This window comes from Ptychodera flava, chromosome 6, assembly GCF_041260155.1.
Source record: "Ptychodera flava strain L36383 chromosome 6, AS_Pfla_20210202, whole genome shotgun sequence".
Taxonomy (NCBI): domain Eukaryota; kingdom Metazoa; phylum Hemichordata; class Enteropneusta; family Ptychoderidae; genus Ptychodera; species Ptychodera flava.
The window spans coordinates 7,077,800-7,096,142 of NC_091933.1; the positions used below are offsets into that span (position 1 = coordinate 7,077,800).

General features: G+C 37.6%; 2 protein-coding genes across 2 annotated transcripts; both read right to left on the minus strand.

The window, feature by feature from the left end:
* Positions 1-510: 510 nt before the first annotated feature.
* Positions 511-5,677, minus strand: LOC139134707 (PDZ and LIM domain protein 7-like). The gene is made up of 6 exons (XM_070701680.1): positions 5,507-5,677; positions 4,708-4,747; positions 3,867-4,038; positions 3,467-3,581; positions 2,346-2,467; positions 511-1,322 (listed from the first exon to the last, which is right to left on the minus strand). The coding sequence occupies exons 1-6, from the start codon at positions 5,511-5,513 to the stop codon at positions 1,236-1,238; spliced, it is 543 nt and encodes a 180-aa protein (XP_070557781.1). The 5' UTR covers positions 5,514-5,677; the 3' UTR covers positions 511-1,235.
* A 2,567-nt stretch (positions 5,678-8,244) lies between these two features.
* Positions 8,245-18,126, minus strand: LOC139134708 (PDZ and LIM domain protein 7-like). The gene is made up of 6 exons (XM_070701681.1): positions 17,873-18,126; positions 15,296-15,341; positions 14,657-14,840; positions 14,167-14,293; positions 10,096-10,217; positions 8,245-9,063 (listed from the first exon to the last, which is right to left on the minus strand). The coding sequence occupies exons 2-6, from the start codon at positions 15,334-15,336 to the stop codon at positions 8,977-8,979; spliced, it is 561 nt and encodes a 186-aa protein (XP_070557782.1). The 5' UTR covers positions 15,337-15,341; positions 17,873-18,126; the 3' UTR covers positions 8,245-8,976.
* Between the last annotated feature and the right edge of the window lie 217 nt (positions 18,127-18,343).

Here is an 18,343-nt window from a genome sequence, read left to right on the forward strand (position 1 = left end):
CAATTCTTGGACCTTGTACCTCCGAGCATCTATATTCAATATAAGGCCATTTTTTGAAGCACTCAATACTTGAGCTAGGATACTGATAGGCACCCGAATGAAATGAAAACGTTGAAGCACAGGAAACATGTCAGTTTTTCATTATTAAACTGAAAGCTCAGCATTTTTGCCAACAGTCCGTTATTCATACTGTAGTCTTGTTATTGTTTTGGAGTTTGTCCAAGACATACACAACAGTAATCCCGTTCACAACAGCATCGTTAACTTACTTAGAGTTTTCAGTCTTGAGAAATAGTATTGCTCTAGAATTCATCAAATTAAATTCCAAATGTGAGGAATGCACTGCTCTCCGTTGTTGCGTTTCCATCCTTCGCGCTCAGAATTATATTTTTAATTTGTTTTCTTTGAGTTTGGATAAGATATACGACAAGGGGATACCTGGAATCGCTCTTACCAAGAAATACCAATATATGCACTAAGAAAGGAAGTCAAACTATGAAAACGACAGAATCAGTTCCTACAACTTGAACACAATTTCTTTATTTTGAAATGCTGTATTATTGCCAATCTTTGACAGGTACAACTCAAAAGGTAAATAAATGACAAGAGACAGTCAGACGTTTTAGAAACCTGAAGTGATGGTCTTTAAATTATTATATCTTGCCTTCGCATGGGAATTGAATTTTATGATTAATATATTAATTTCTCGATTTAAGTCATGACGAAAAAAAAACATCATTTTAGAGGATGGAATAGAGGATGGAATCTACTATGCACATCTAAAGCCCCTTGGATGTCGAATGACATGATCCAAAATAAAGATTTACATAAAGAAATGTGAAAGAATTACATAAAGGAATGTGAAAGAACCAGAGAACAAAACTCTTTCGACTTAGACAGAAAATTACATACAGAGAAATAACTGAAGAGGAGGATATCAGTCTTGTCGCATTAATTTTCAATTCATGCAACGGCTTAGTCGATATTACACAGTGATTTTGCAATAGTCACGAAGATTAACTCTTCTTGTTTCTGTACAGGTTGAACAAAGGGATAACTGAACAACGAGAAAGGACAGTCAGATTATCGCGAACCTGATTTAGATATATCAAATGAACGCTAATGAAGATTGAAGATTTCAAATATCACGGTGACAATTTTCCTAAAAGGAGCCGCAATCGATTTATAACATCTTGAACGTATAGACGCCTCAAGTCAGACAGCGAACTAGCGATTTACAAGCTTTCGACGCATTTCTTGTGGTATGCTTTGTCGTCCTGCTTGACGAAGGAGCTCCCTGATTCGAATGTTTTGTTGCAACCCTAAAAACAAACAAAACAAAACAAAAACATGAGTTACCGTGGTTTGTTAAAGGAAGCGGTGGACTGAATGGTCAACAGATGGCAGAAATTCATATCGAAGGACTTGACATTTCTTAGCATTGACATGTCTTGACACAAAGAGGAATAAACCAGTAAGTTCTCAGACAGTCAATATGAATGAGATATCAATCTGATAATGATAGATGTTAAAAAGCATCAAGTACAATGTTACACACTTAATTGTGACGCACCTCGTCCAAACTCTCTGTTATGATTCGTTACTTGACGGTCACGCGGTATGCATCATTTTGACGTTGATACATGCAAAGAACAAGTTACCAGTAAACAGTTTCACACCGGTTAACAGTTCGGAAAAACTGTTGACTGGGAATTTGAAAGTTTAATAGTGTCATTTACGCATGCGCACAATCTAGACCGCGTATAGATGGCAGTGTCGTCTGTGAATAAGACTAGTGATGGTAACTTTTGGTGAGTAAATTGGATGAAGTAACAACATACGTTTGTTTGCTCTTGGGCCTGATGAGAGCCACCCGAAACATCGGTTTCTCTCGTCCTGCAGCCTTGTAAATCAGACTGTCTTCTGGCGACTCTTAGGCCATGTGACGCGCAACAAACGTACGCTGTTACCTACCCTCATGGCCAATCAATATGACCATATTATCGTTTCCCTTTCACTGCGGCTTCCGGGCTCAGATCGTTGGATAGACACGGAAACTGGACACCATTTTCATGCACAAATGACATGATGTGACCAATCAAAGCGTACGTCCTAAACAGGGTAGACATAGTTCTTATGTAAATCTTAAAATTACGTGCACGTCGGACGTTCGCCCAGAAGGGTATCTTGAAGCATTAGAAAATCTATTGCACCAAATCTAATATCCTCATAGATTTGACCAGAAATAATGCAGAGATGGCGCGCAAACGTAGCTAGACCCTTGTCAGCAGTAAAAACAGTGATCGCAACTTGAAGCCTGCACTACCACACAAATCTGTCCCCACCTGACAAACAAAGCATTTACTGTGCCAGGAGTATCCCATTGCTTCGATCCATTTAGGGTCATCAATCTTCTTAGAGCAACCTTTGCAGTCCTCTGGATTTTCTCCGAATAGCTTCTTATAGTCTGACAGTCGAATTGAAACGGATCAAACATGAAAAAGCTTAATGAACTATTTCAGTTGACATCACTTTTTGTCACACTAACTTTCTTAACAAATACCAAAAATATTTAATGCCGCGAAGCTTGTTGTCTGTAAAATTCTTCCACTTTTAATGTATTGAAATAAAAATATAAGGAGTTCATATGGCAGAGTATGTTGAAAGAACAACCTTTTTGAACGGTCATGATTGTTACAAATGTGAAAACAACAAAGCTGATACAATAATAAATATTGGGCTTTCAATATGAGGGAATCGCTGCTTCTGATATTGGTTCAGCTTCGTTCTGTCTAACTCCGATATATATATATATATATATATATATATATATTATATATATATATATATATATATATATATATATATATATATATATATATATATATATATATAAATGTGAAACTTTTGTGTAGATCTACCCTCGAATGGAAGATATTTTGCGATATTTTCCGTTCATTTAGTCTTCTAAAGTCGTAAAGTTCCAATAATTCGAAAGTTTTGCACTTTTTTGATATTTCAATAGCAGAACGTTGCTTCTGCTGTCACCTGCAAACAAAAGACACTTCTACAAGCCATGGTATTGCAAGGAAGACTCCTCAAGCCGGGCATTGCGAGATCCGACGTCAGAACAGATGACTATATTTTAATCGCCTTGATTTTGACTTATCGGCACTGATATGTGGTCAACGAAGACAACGTTTCAATTTGCTTCAAAACCCTCATACCTTTTGGGATTGCCCTGAGATCATAGACAAGACATACTGCCAGCTTTAGTTTCAGTATGTTAATATCAAAGTGTAGGGTGTAAGGTGTGTTCAATTGAGAAGGTTGTTCGGATACTGAAATACAAAGGTCGTGGCGTATGCAAATATAACGGTAACATCAAATGAAACTGCTTATCTCATTGCAGGGAATGGCTCACTAAGGTTCTTTATCAGCTCCGTCAAATAACATTCTTTCTCACCCTCTTTGCAGTACAGCTGATTATCTTTAACTTTGAACTTCTTCAACGGCGTCTTACACTTCTTGCAGATGAAACACTTGGGATGCCACTTCACACCGAGAGCTGATACGATCTCCTAGAGAGAGAGAGAGAGAGAGAGAGAGAGAGAGAGAGAGAGAGAGAGAGAGAGAGAGAGAGAGAGAGAGAGAGAGAGATATTATAAATTTCATCGAGAAAACGGTAAAAATTGACAAAGTGTTCAGACAGGACATGACCTGAGTTACTGAAGTAAGGTTAAGTTGGCGCTGTTTGTACAGGTGCAATCCTGTACCCATACAACCATTACAGTCGGTCCGTATTTTCGATATCGCCCTCTTTTGTTTCTTAGCCAAAATGGATTGATTTGTCAGAAATTACTCACCCCTATAACTGGTTCCCCGCAGTCTTTACACTTTGGTGCCCCGTGGTTTTCACACAATGGTTTTCCAGCTGCATCTTTAAAAAACGTCTTGCCTCTCAGGTTCTGCTTGCACGTGGTACACTCAAAACACTCTGGGTGCCATTTCTTTGTCAATGCTGTAATAACAGTGCCCCTGTGAAGCAACCGACATAATAATGCCATACCGTACGCCTTTGACACTTTTACTGATAAATTAAAGCCAAATATCTGACCATTGAATATCCGTTTATGGTCACCGCTGCGCCTTGAATTTCTTCAATAAACGCGGTTTGTAAAAACTATGATTAAACTGTATGTGCCATTGACCTGATTTCTTGTACATGTCAATCACTGTGCTTTGGAAATTATACTGTATTTTTTGTATTGTATTGTATTGTATATGTAAGACGGCGATGAAGACGATAACGATGATGATGTAGTCAACAACTGAATACTTCACTCGGCCATAGAAGACGATGAATGAGTGATTTTGGCAATTATTGTGATAGTGGTGATGTGATGACGTACGCTGCGTTAATGCATATACCTTGGAGGGTCTATGGATAATGTTGTTCATTTTGATGATTATGACGATAACGGCGGCGGTGGCGTTGACGACGATGACGACCGAAGATGATGATGTTGATGTTGATGTTAATGTTGATGATGATGATGATGATTATGATGACGACGTTTATGATGATGGTGATGACGGTGACGATGGTTATAATGATAGCGACGGTGACACGATGTTTGGCATGGCGGATGAAAGATCATGCAATGTCATTTATACAAATCATTGACACGGAATACTCGTACTTACGAAATTTTCTCATCGCACTTGGAACAAGTCGGCATTTTGTCTGTAGGAAAATAAACATACAAGATCAGAATTACCAATAACAGATTTATCTAAACGGGCTGATTTCAATGACCCCACACAAGTACCGTAACATCTTTCTGCACCACAACACCTAGTACCCCGGCAAATGAAATGAATGTCCTAGATTACCCCTAAATGCTGTCTGTCAAAATTTGTACCATAGAGGCTCTAAACAAAACGTGTCGATGTTTGTGTACCTTGTGACGTCATGATCAATTGAATGTAGAGTTGACTGTTGTGTAGGTCGGGATGTTGGTAGTATAAGTAACTAGCCGATTTACGTTGCCTTACTTATCTGGTTCACCAAGTGTTATTTATCGGTGTCGCACAACAAAAAACTTCAGGTACATAAACGAGTACAATCTCTGAGGTTTGCAAGGCGGGATTGATTTGATGGAATAGAATAACTTTCAATGGCAATTACAATAATCTGATATCCGAAACTGTTTTTGATGACAGAAAGTGATAATATGTACAGAATTTTACCATAATAAAGGGATCAAAGTGAACTCTTGTATTTAAAAATATCATTTGGCTTGAAAATTCAGTCACGAAATCGCTAACTTTAAGCTTCACTTTCACTAATAGAAAAAAGGTGCGACAAGGTACACCACGCCAAGCAAAGGTTATCTCTACTCTATTGTTACGTCGACTATTGGTAAGAACGCCACTGACACAACATTTCATCATGGCGATCGCATTGCTCTACTCTCGCAAGTTACTGTCGATGGGGTCTTACCTGTCATGGAAGAAATTCAGAGGCCTCGCAAAAACGGCATTTATGGCTGCAACGGATGTTACCGTTAAACTTCTTCAACCTCACCAAATTGTGCCTTTGAGTATTTTTATTCAATGTGAAACAGTAGTACACTGACGCGGAATTATAATGGAATCTAGTGTCGACCCTTGCACCGTCCGGTTAGCACGGCGACCTTATTACGCATGTGAATACTACTCTACCTTGTTTGTTAATATTGCATAGCAACAACCTGTGACCCCGTGTCGACCACGCTATAGTGAATTGTTTGCATACACAGCCCGGGCAATTGGGGTTATGTTTCTTGCCCATTGACTCGTAAGAGCAGGTTCAGACATATTTCGAGAATTTGGCTTACTTGAAGGTAGTTCCAGCATCGAAAGTGAAAGACCTACCGTTTTGCTCAAACCTTACTCAAGCAAACTTTTAACAAATAATTAAAAATAGGGCGCCATCCCTGTGTTATCTTTATTGGGGGGGGGGGTATTCCCGAATTTCACAAAACTAAGCCGGTGAAAACTTTATTTACTCACAAGCTTCAAACTGAGCCCTCACAAGTGGTAGGCCAAAAATCCGAATATCTGTGACCGAGGTGCATTCTACCTTAACATCAGCATGGCATCGTGTGTGACCTTGACATTCATGGAAGATACCTTTTCCAATCCGAATAACTCACACGATAAGAAATTACTCATAACGTTCACTGTATTGCTCAACACATCGTAAAATGAAATCCCGAGACCAGCAATTTACAGAACTAAAATGCTAGCCCTGGATTAAGATTGTATATATATGTTTGTTCTGTTACAGAAGTGACCATTTTAAAACCAATTTTTCTCTTCAAGTTTAACAAATTGGGAGATTTGCACACAAACTAACTTTCATAATATTTTCATTTTATATGTTCCATAAGATAGTTTATGATTCTATCGAGCTGCATCGACTTGTGTGTATAGCGCCATTGTTGATGGATTCTAGTCCGGGCAAGAATTATATCTACGCACAGAGAAACATAGACAGAGTGGCAACACTTGCATGCCTTTTGTTCCATGGTCGTCTCGGTAGACTATTGGCTTTTTATATTAAAATGAGCTTCAAAGGTGTTAAACTTTTTGGAGGCTTTGTTTGTATTGTGGTTGATAATTACACGAGATTATGCGAAAAATACGACGAGATGGCATCGTAATGCCAGTCGCGTAGCAACCATAGTTACTTTGTGAGCTCTCGGGCCAGAAACACTGCTTCACGCCAATCAAAACATAACACGCCAACAGTTTCATAAACATGTTCTTCCTTGACGCACGTGTAAAAGACAGTATGACTGACCGTAAACCATTGAGTAAAACCAGACAGTATCGATAAAAGACTTTCAAATTTGGTTCAAACACACTCATTATATATTCATAAAAATATTAGAGGAATTTTTAAAACAGTAAAACTCACTTTCCTGAAGCTCAAAACACTCCCGTTTTCGCCAGCACATCAATTCCGATCAGCACCACACGACAACAACAACACAAACTTTGTCGAACATACTTTCGCTTAACAATTGGTGAAAATCCGAAAATTACCGAAGGGTGCATGGTCGGCACTCTTCGGAAAAGAGAGCCAAGAGCTTCGTGAGGCGAGGCAAACATGGATTGCTTATGTAACCGCTTCACGCCTTAAACAATAGCCGTTACCACTCTGTCTATGTTCCTCTGTGATCTACGGGAATGACACTGGGCATTTACACAGACGCAGGTTGTTATTCACAAGCCTTTACAGTAGAAATTCAACTTTAAAAATATTTGAAAACTTGCATTGAAAGTAAAAGCTATTCGGAGCTTTCACCGTGAACAAAATATTTGCACCGGCGTCACTAGAACCCACAGAGAGGGCAAAAATAACTTTCCTAATGGACAAACCTTGATGCTTGATAGAGATTGGAATAAATCCACAAATATTCACACTATAGACGCACTAACCTTATCGTCCAGGCGGTTAACAGGACTCTGATCAAATATCTAAGTTATAATCAGTCCAATGCATCGCTTGTACATGTAGGAGGAAGTTCACGAGATAAAACAAAATACAAACATTAGAACAGTCATCTAATCAAGTCAGGAAACGTCGTGCCTAATTCATAATCAATGTGCGTCACGGATTGTTGGCATGTAAATTTACACCGCCAGTTGATTTTGCATTATCAATTCTTGGACCTTGTACCTCCAAGCATCTATATTCAATATAAGGCCCCCTTTTGAAGCAATCAATACTTTGGCTAGGATACTGATATGCACCGTCGTTACTAATCGAAGGAAATGAAAACGTTGAAGCATAGGCAATATGTCAGTTTTCCATTATTACACTGGAAGCACAGCTTTTTTGCCAACAGTCCATTATTCATACTGTAGTCGTCTTGTAATTGTTTTGGAGTTTGTCCAAGACATACACAACAGTAATCCCGTTCACAACAGCATCGTTAACTTACTTAGAGTTTTCAGTCTTGAGAAATAGTATTGCTCTATAGAATTCATCAAATTAAATTCCAAATGTGAGGAATGCACTGCTCTCCGTTGTTGCGTTTCCATCCTTCGCGCTCAGAATTATATTTTTAATTTGTTTTCTTTGAGTTTGGATAAGATATACGACAAGGGGATACCTGGAATCGCTCTTACCAAGAAATGCCAATATATGCACTAAGAAAGGAAGTCAAACTATGAAAACGACAGAATCAGTTCCTACAACTTGAACACAATTTCTTTATTTTGAAATGCTGTATTATTTGCTAAACCTTTACAGGTACAACTCAAAAGATAAATAAATGACAAGAGACAGTCAGACGTTTGAGAAACCTGAAGTGATAGTCTTTAAATTATGAAAGGTGTATATCTTGCCTTCGCATGGGAATTGAATTTTACGATTAATATATTGATTTCTCGATTTAAGTCATGACAAGAAAAGCATCATTTTAGAGGATGGAATAGAGGATGGAATCTACTATGCACATCTAAAGCCCCTTGGATATCGTATGACATGATCCAAAATAAAGATTTACATAAAGGAATGTGAAAGATTTACATAAAGGAATGTGAAAGAACCAGAGAACAAAACTCTTTCGACTTAGACAGAAAATTACACACAGAGAAAAAACTGAAGAGGAGGATATCAGTCTTGTCGCATTAATTTTCAGTTCATGCAACGGCTTAGTCGATATTACACAGTGATTTTGCAATAGTCACGAAGATTAACTCTTCTTGTTTCTGTACAGGTTGAACAAATGGATAACTGAACAACGAGAAAGGACAGTCAGATTATCGCGAACCTGATTTAGATATATCAAATGAAGTTCACGCTAATGAAGATTGAAGATTTCAAATATCACGGTGACTATTTCCTAAAAGGATCCGCAATCGATTTATAACATCTTGAATGTATAGACGCCTCAAGTCAGACAGCGAACTAGCGATTTACAAGCTTTCGATGCATTTCTTGTGGTATGCTTTGTCGTCCTGCTTGACGAAGGAGCTCCCTGAATCGAATGCTGTTTTGCAACCCTAAAAAACAAACAAAACAAAACAAAAACATGAGTTACCGTGGTCTGTACAAGGAAGCGGTGGACTGAATGGTCAAAAGATGGCAGAAATTCTCATCGAAGGACTTGACATTTCTTAGCATTGATATGTCTTGACACAAAGAGGAATAAACCAGTAAGTTTTCAGACAGTCAATATGAATGAGATATCAATCTGATAATGATAGATGTGAAAAGGCATCAAGTACAATGTTACATGTGATGCACCTCGTCCAAACTCTCTGTTATGATTCGTTACTTGACGGTCACGTGGTATGCATCATTTTGACGTTGATACATGCAAAGAACAAGTAACGAGTAAACAGTTTCCAAAACTGTTATCCTGTTAACAGTTCGGGAAAACTGTTGACTGGGAATTCGAAAGTTTTATAGTGTCATTTACGCACGCGCACAATCTAGACCGCGTAGATGGCAGTGTCGTCTGTGAATAAGACGAGTGATAGTAACTTTTGGTGAGTAAATTGGAGGAAGTAACAACAGACGTTTGTTTTCTCTTGGGCCTGATAAGAGCCACCCGAAACATCGGTTTCTCTCGTCCTACAGCCTTGTAAATCAGACTGTCTTCTGGCGACACTTAGGCCCTGTGACGCGCAACAAACGTACGCTGTTACTTACCCTCATAGCCAGTCAATATGACCATATTATCGTTCCCCTTTCACTACGGCTTCCGGGCTCAGATCGTTGGATAGACACGGAAACTGGACACCATTTTCATGCACAAATGGCACGATGTGACCTATCAAAGGGTAGGTCCTAAACAGGGTAGATATAGTTCTTATATAAATTTCAAAATTACGTGCGCGTCGGACGTTCGCCCAGAAGGGTATCTTGAAGCATTAGAAAATCTATTGCACCAAATCTAATATCCTCATAGATTTGACCAGAAATAATGCAGAGTTGGCGCGCAAACGTAGCTAGACCCTTGTCAGCATTAGCAACAGTGATCGCAACTTGAAGCCTGCACTACCGCATAAAATGTCAAAATCTGTCCCCACCTGACAAACAAAGCATTTACTGTGCCAGGAGAATCCCATTGCTTCGATCCATTTAGAGTCATCAATCTTCTTAGTGCAACCTTTGCAGTCCTTTGGCTTTTCTTGGAATAGCTTCTCATAGTCTGAAAGTCGAAAGGGATCAAACATGAAAAAGCTTAAATTTATTACTTCAATTGACATCACGTTTTGTCATACTAATTTTCTTAAGGAATACCACAGATATTTGATGATAGTTGACTATAAAATTCTGCTGATTTTAATGTATTAAAATAAAATATAAGGCGTTCATAGGGCAGAAAATGTTGAAGGAGTACATCGTAAATTTTGTAAATATTTATTTGGTATGAATACAAATACGTCTGAGTTCCTGTTGTCTAAGGCGAACTTTGCAGTAAACCTTTTTATTGTTTGAGATATGAGTAGATTAGTTATTATTGGTTAAAAATTTGAAATTGAGATCTTTTTGTAATGATCTTTCAAATATGAAAACAATGAAGCTGAAAGCAATAATAAATCTTGAGCTTTAAATCTAAGGGAATTGCTGTTGTAATGTGGATTCGGCTTCGTGTTGTTGAATCAAGGTGTTGATAATAAAACTTCGGTTGAAAGCTTTATACAGTCATGAAACTCAGATTTGTTATATAGAGAAATTTAGATGATTTTAGTGCATTTAAGATTTCCCTTAAGTCTGAGTTAGATCAGCATCATTTTGTTGTTTAAGATCTTCTACCTGCCGATTTATCATAGAATCCGATTGATATTTATCAAGCCTTGAGTTTGAGTCTCCATGTATTGAGTGTTTTGCTTAATTTGTTTTCTTGTCGCTTTCAAATGTCAAGAGAGACATGAACCAGTGTCAGAAATGTATCTTTTCGGTCCTAAAATTTCAAGATTTCGTAATTTATTTATTCTTTTCGTATCAATGTTCGAACACAAGTATTGTATTTTGAATTGTACTATGGGCTAGAGGCAAAAGTATTGAAATAAGTATAATTTGAAATCGAAATGGATTACGTTCAATAACATGTATAACAAGTCATCGATGATGACACAGTCCCCACTTATTCATGGGTACTTTGATGACCAGTCCTCAGAGAGGATAGAGTCCTGTTCAAAAAATGGGTCTATGTATGATTAAAAATTCTGCAATCATGAGTTATGCATATATATGTATAATCAAGGTCAAATGGTCATACGGTCACGTGACATTTTGATAAAAATTGTATTGCTAATTAATCCCTATATGCCAAAAATCAGACCTCTAGCTCTATTCCCTTGCCCAGAATTAGATGTGTGCATAATTAATGAGGTAAAGCGTGTGTTGTCATAAGGTCTCCCACCCTACTAGATATAAAGGACATAGCACTTGTGGTTACGTATTTATCGACATAAACGTATATTTCAGGTCAACGTTCATCGAGGTCACATGACATTTGGTCAAAAAATTTCTATCCTATAGTTATCCCTATATACCAAAAATCAGACATCCAGCTCTATGGGTTTGCTCAGAATTAGATATATGCATAATTAATGAGGTACAGTATGAAGCATCATAAGGTCTCCCATCGTACCATATATGAAGGGTGTAGCACTTGTGGTTACTGAGTTATGGACAAATATGTATACCTGAGGTCAAAGTTCACCGACGTCATGTGACATTTTGTCAAAAAAATTGTGTTGCTAAGACTAAAAACTGTGTCACTGCATCCTTTTTGCAATATGAATACGATGAGAAACTAAATTTTTATTTTTCTTGGCCTTATACATGGAAGTCTATGGAGACTGCCTTATACATGGGAGTCTATGGAGGTGAAAACTAAAAGGTCCTCTAACACGGCCAAATTTGATCGCATTGTGAAACAAATCGACGTGCATCTGTATGGGGTAGGGTACTATCCTTGTGCAAAGTTTGAAAGAAATTGACCTGGGCATGTCTGAGATATCTGCGTGAACGGACGGACCGACGCACGGACGGACGCACGGATTGACGCACACACGCACGGACATGACCAAACCTATAAGTCCCCCCGGACGGTGTCCGTGGGGACTAAAAATTACCGCCGTCGCCTGCAACATAAAGATACTCCTATAAGCCATGATATTGCAAGGACGACTCCTGATGTCTGAATGGATAATTATAATTGAATCTTCTTGTCAACTGAATTTGACTTATCGGGACAGATGTGGTGTGGTTAACCAAGCTAACATTTTAATTTCTTTCAAAACCCTCACACCTTTTGGAATCGCCGTAATAACATAGGCAAGGTTCAGTGCCTTCTTTAGTTTTAGTATGTTAAGGCTGCGTTCACACCTCTGGAGGGGGATTCCAAAACAAGTTCTCAGATGTTTTCAAATACGCTCCTAACAAACCCGCAATGTGTTCAAGTCCCCCCTTCTGACTTGCTATAATTTTGAAGTCCCCTCAAAGGAAGGCAAAATGTGGCCGATATAGTGCTTCGTCCAAAAATATCAAATCATAATACACGGGAGTCTATTGAGCAAACCATTAACATTTTCCCCATAAAAACAAGCTATATCGCTACATTTATATGTTTTTGATAATTCATGTATTAAAAGAAAATGTACTTTGCTTGAAGTGTCAGGTAAAAAGTGCATGTGTATACAAAAAATTTGATTTTTAGATTCCATCGATAATGTTGATTCACTGTTCATGGTAGTCTATGAGAAAACTATGAACGCGTATTTTTCAATATAAAACTAGCAATATCTGTTCATCTATACAAGTTTGATAACTGATATAAATGTACTTGATTAACATTGGGTGGTTACATGTACATATGTGTAAAAGAAATTTGATTTTCGAAATTCGCTGAAAATGTTGATCCACTACACATTTTAGTCTATTAGGAACACTATGAATAATTTTTTTAAAATAAAAACTCGGAAAATCTGTGTATTTATATATATTTGATTATTGATATTAATGTAATTGATTAGAAAAGGGTGGTTACAAGTCCATGTATGTTCAGAAAATTTGATTTTGTAATTTTACCGAAATGTTGATCCACTATACATTGTATTCTATGAGGAAATTATGAATATTTTTTTAAATATAAAACTAGCTAAATCTATGTATTTATGTATACTTGATTATTGATATTAATGTACTTGTTTAGACTAAGGTGGATGCAAGTGCATGTGTGCGAAAGAAATTTTATTTTGGAATTTCACTTAAAATGTTGATTCACTATACATTTTACATGCTATGAAGAAACTACAAATAATGCATTGTTATCAGCTCCCAAATTGTTTGTTATTCAAAGGCAAAGGTTGTTTGACCTGAAACTTCCAGTTGTTATGATGACACTATACACTATTCTAAATAGTTTGTATGCAGTATTCTAAATAGCTCGTATTCTGTCAAAGTCCTCATAAAAATGTACATATGGCGACATGAACGTTTTAGACTGACCTATACCCAATGTATTGTCAATGGGAGAATCATATCATATAAGTTATCTCTAAAATTGTTATTGAAAGGTTAAGTTGAAACGTTTAGACATTATACTCATTTTAGTCATTATTTTAGTCATTATAGAGGACAGTTTTGCACAACAGAGGGGTTGAGTAAGTAGAAATCATCACAAACTAAATATTTTTTGCCTCAATGAGGCTGCTTGAATCATCAGCAAATTTTTTAATATACCCTAAATTTGCACCCGAAGGGAGCGCCGAAAACGGAAATGGCAGGAAATGAAAGTGCCAGAAGGTATTTATAAAGGAATTTGATATTCGACAAGTTTTCAAGTCTCCCTTTGCAGCGTCAATTTTTTTCAGACCCCCCTGGTGTGTTTTATTATTTTCAAGTCCTCCCTGAAATCTCCCCCAACGGTGTTTGTGAATGCAGCCTAGTGTCAAAGCATAATGTGGAAGCTGATCTCAATGGAGAATGGAGACGAATGGATAAATTAAATGAAAATAGTCGTGCCATATGAAAATATAATAGTGATATCAAATAAAACTTTGTTTGTCGCATTGCCACGACATTGAAAAAGAACGGCTCATGATAAGGTTCTTTTATCAGCTCTGTTAAATAACATTTCTACTCACGCTCTTTGCAGTATGGCTGGTTATCTTTAGCTTTGAAAGGTTCCTTCTTCAATTGCTTCTTACACTTGTGAAATGCACATACGAAACACTCAGGGTGCCATTCCTTATCAAGAGCTGACACGATCTCCTAGAGAGAGAGAGAGAGAGAGAGAGAGAGAGAGAGAGAGAGAGAGAGAGAGAGAGAGAGCGAGAGAGAGCGAGAGAGAGAGAGAGAGAGAGAGAGAGCGAGAGAGAGAGAGAGAGAGAGAGAGAGAGAGAGAGAGAGAGAGAGAGAGAGAGAGAGAGATTTACCTGTTCAGAACATGTCAACAGATAACAGCGTACACTTTTTAGAAAGGATATGAGAGAAACTGGAGTTAAATTAGCGGCACCGATGTTAACAATTACCCACATAACTGCCGTTATCCGTTATATTAGTTCCTTAATTTCGATATCAACCTCTTTTGTTGCTAAACCATACTTTATAATGGATTGGTTACGGATTACTCACCCCTATAACTGGTTTCTTACACTCTTTACACTTCGGTGCCGCATGTTCCTCATAGTCTTTTTCGCACAGTGGGTTTTCTTTTGCATCTTTGAAGAACGTCTTGCCTCTCAGCTTTTGCTTGCACTCGGTACACTTAAAACACTCGGGGTGCCATTTCTTCTTCACTGCAGTTATAACAGTGCCACTGCGGAGCGACAAAAATAAACGCGGTTTGTCTGAATTAAAGTAAGGATTGAAACTGATAACACACAGGGCGTTGCTTCACAAACACCGGTCGTCTACCTTACTGCTTATGTTATCGGAAAACGTAATCATATTTCTTATTTGTTTTGTATATGTCAGTTACTGTGATATTGAACATTCATTTTTTGCTTGACGAAAACGAACACGAAGATGATAATGATGACGATGTTGGCAACAATTAAATAGTGTACACTATTATCGACGATGATAAATGATACAGTGAGTGGAAAAATGATTGTGGCGATTACGTTTATCAGGGTGATGTGATGGCGTACGTAATGCTTCTGTTGACGATGATTATCAAGACGGCGGTGACACGATGGTTGACATTGAACATGGCCATCATGCAATGTTACATGTATTTAACACCCCTCTAGATAGATCACTTGTACTCACTAAATCTCTTTCCCGCAATCTTGACTCTGACATTTCGGCATTTTGACTGTAGGGAAGATGTTACATCACATCGGAGTTACCAAAATGATATCATTTCTCTTCTCTGACAGTTTTCTTTTTCTTTTTATTTTATTTATTCTGATCCAATAAGCAAAATGCTAACTTACCCACAGGTCTGACAGGAAAAAGGCATTATCAATATGTATCAAAAACAAATAATAAATAAAAAAACATTGCCTATACAATAAATCTTTGACAGCCTGAGAGAAGGTAGACCTGTTTATGAGATGTAAATAAATTATTAACACTGGATATTATAAGAAGATATTGATCTTGGAAGGAAAACTTCCTGACATTTAAACGAGATCTCGTTTGAAAGCTGCTGAATGAAGGGTCCTCATTGGAAAGTTGTAATTGACCCCTTCTGGTACCTTGGAGTATACAAACTTATGTACAAAAAAAAAAAAAAACCCAAAAAATAAAACGAAACCAAAAAAAACCAAACAAAAAACCCCAAACCCCAAAACCTAGAAAAAAACAAACTTAAGCGTCGGCCACCTTGCGATCTGAACGGAAACATGGTAGGTGAACATATTTACATGACTGGTCATACTGCTCTGAATCACAAGATATATTTTGTTTAAAACTTAAAAATTTAATAGATTTCTTTGGAAATTTTTTAAGCTTTTCGATAAGATACTTTTAATTCGGCGACAAGACAGGGGAGGCATATTCAGGGTTTAAGCAAACCAAAGAAACGTACAGAGTCTGCAGAGCCTCTACAGTAAGAAGGATTTACAGGTGCGCTTTAGGAGGCACAGAAATTTGTAAGATTTGCTGACAGTGAAATTAATGTGGGGTTTGAAATTTAAATTTGACGTCAGGTTATACCAAAATCTTTGACCGAAGACATGCGTTGTAACATACAACAATTAAGTGAATAGTCAAATAATACTTTTTGTCAGTGAAGGCTACGATAAAACATTTAGAAACATTTACCGTAAATTCAGTTTCACTCTAAAACACCAATTTGAAATTTTGTGTAAATCCTGCTGAATGAATTTACAAATATCAAGACATATAAACATTGTTGTGAAGTCTGTGTAGATAGACAGGGTTGAGTGAGAAATAATAGTAGACGCGTCATTCGTATACAAATTAAAGAGAATAGAGCCAATTAGCGATCCATGTGGAACACCAGGGAAAATTGACTTCCACGAAGATTGTTTATCGTTTAAGACTACTCTCTGAGATCTGCCTTGGAGATTAAAGATATAGACCAAAGCAACAGCGGGCCAAAAGCTATTGTGAGACACAGGATCAAAAAATCAAAAGGCTTACCATATCTATAGGTAAATCATGTCATCCTGTTGTTCTGAAAAAAGTGCTTTTGAGAGATGGTCGACACATGAAATGAGCTAAGAAATAGTGTCTCTATTCTAATAAAACCGTGCTGCTCAAAGATAAGAGTACCCTGGACATATTTAAAAACGAAGTTTTTGCTTAAATAATCTTTTCAAAATATGTTGCTAAAAATGAGCGACAACAAGGTTGTCAGACGATGGTTCTCAACATTATGACAATCTCCCCTTGTTTAAAACTGGGATAACATTAGATGATGACAGTGAGATATTAAAGATCATGGTTATAGGTTTGCCTCAGATATTCTGATGCAAGTCTAAGGTCCAGGCGATGGAGCTGCCGATACGCTTGCTACATTTTCTTTCATAGTAGGGTACGCTGAAATTCTTCTGTTTGTGTATAATCCAGCGTTGACTCCTATCACGGCAACAAGCACTGAATGTCGCCCACGGGACTGTTTGTTGCTGTCGCTCGCTAAACTCAATATGCAATTGAATATTTAGGTCAAAGGTGACGATTGCTTTCTCCAGATTAGTGTTCTCGGCACGTCTGCAGCTGACGTATCATTGACAAAGTAGCACTTTTTAAGACTTTTTAAGTTGGCACTTTTTAGACGACCAGTGGCTATGTGTCAACGATAAACTCGTCCTTTCGCAGTATCTCTGATATATATGTGAGCGTCTGTGTCTGTCAGTTTTATGGACAAGCCTTAACGCTGTGCAGGTTAAATTCCTAATATAACGTTGCTAGTTTGCCAGTGTGTACAGCAATTTAGACATGTCTATCCTAACAGTTAAAAATTAATCTAAATATATCAGTCTGATGACTGATAAATCGAGATTTCCTTGAGTTCTCGTGACCTACTGATCTTCAAAACTTAAAGGGGCAAAACCTGTACAGTAACTTTTGACAACATTTTTGTCTTGACTAGAAATAGTTGTCAATTACAGTAAACAGAACACACTTTCAGGCTGTATTGATAAGTTGGGTACTTATAATTTCGTGAGGAGAACAAGAAATTAGCTTCAAACGGCCTGAACTAATGGGGCTTTCAGTGTTAGCATCAAATGTCTGCGACGCCCTAAATATAAATTAAACAAGGACCAGGTATCATAAAATATGCACAAACGTGACTCTCGTGTGTAATAAGCCACGATGTTTGATATGTATAGACCTGAATTAATGCATTGAAATTTACAATAACAAAGTTCTAACCTTTTCTTCGTGGCGGTGACCAGGACCTGGCCGACCAAATCTTGAAATGACAGGCAGTAGAAGGCGCCGCTTTTGTAGGGGGAAGTTCACAATATATTCACAGAGTAGAACATCTACTCAGGTCAGGACATGTCACGCCTTCTTTGCAATCCATATACGTTAGCCTGTAATGTGTTACCTTGTAAAGAATGGAATTTACCGGCTTTGTCAGAGTGTCCGTATTCTTGTACCTTGTACCTCCTATCGTTTCTATTCTATAAAGGGTCTCGTTTTGAAGTCCTCAATACTTTAGCGAAATACTGATCAACACCCCCTGCCCTGGAGGCCCTGGGAACCTTGTAAGGTGAATATAAACATAAATTCCGTCAAAATCACATCCCAAGGCAAAATTAAGAGGAGACAACTTCTGTCCCTCCCCCATGCAATTTAGAAATTTCTATTTTTTCTCGTTAAAGCAATTATCAAGGCCTC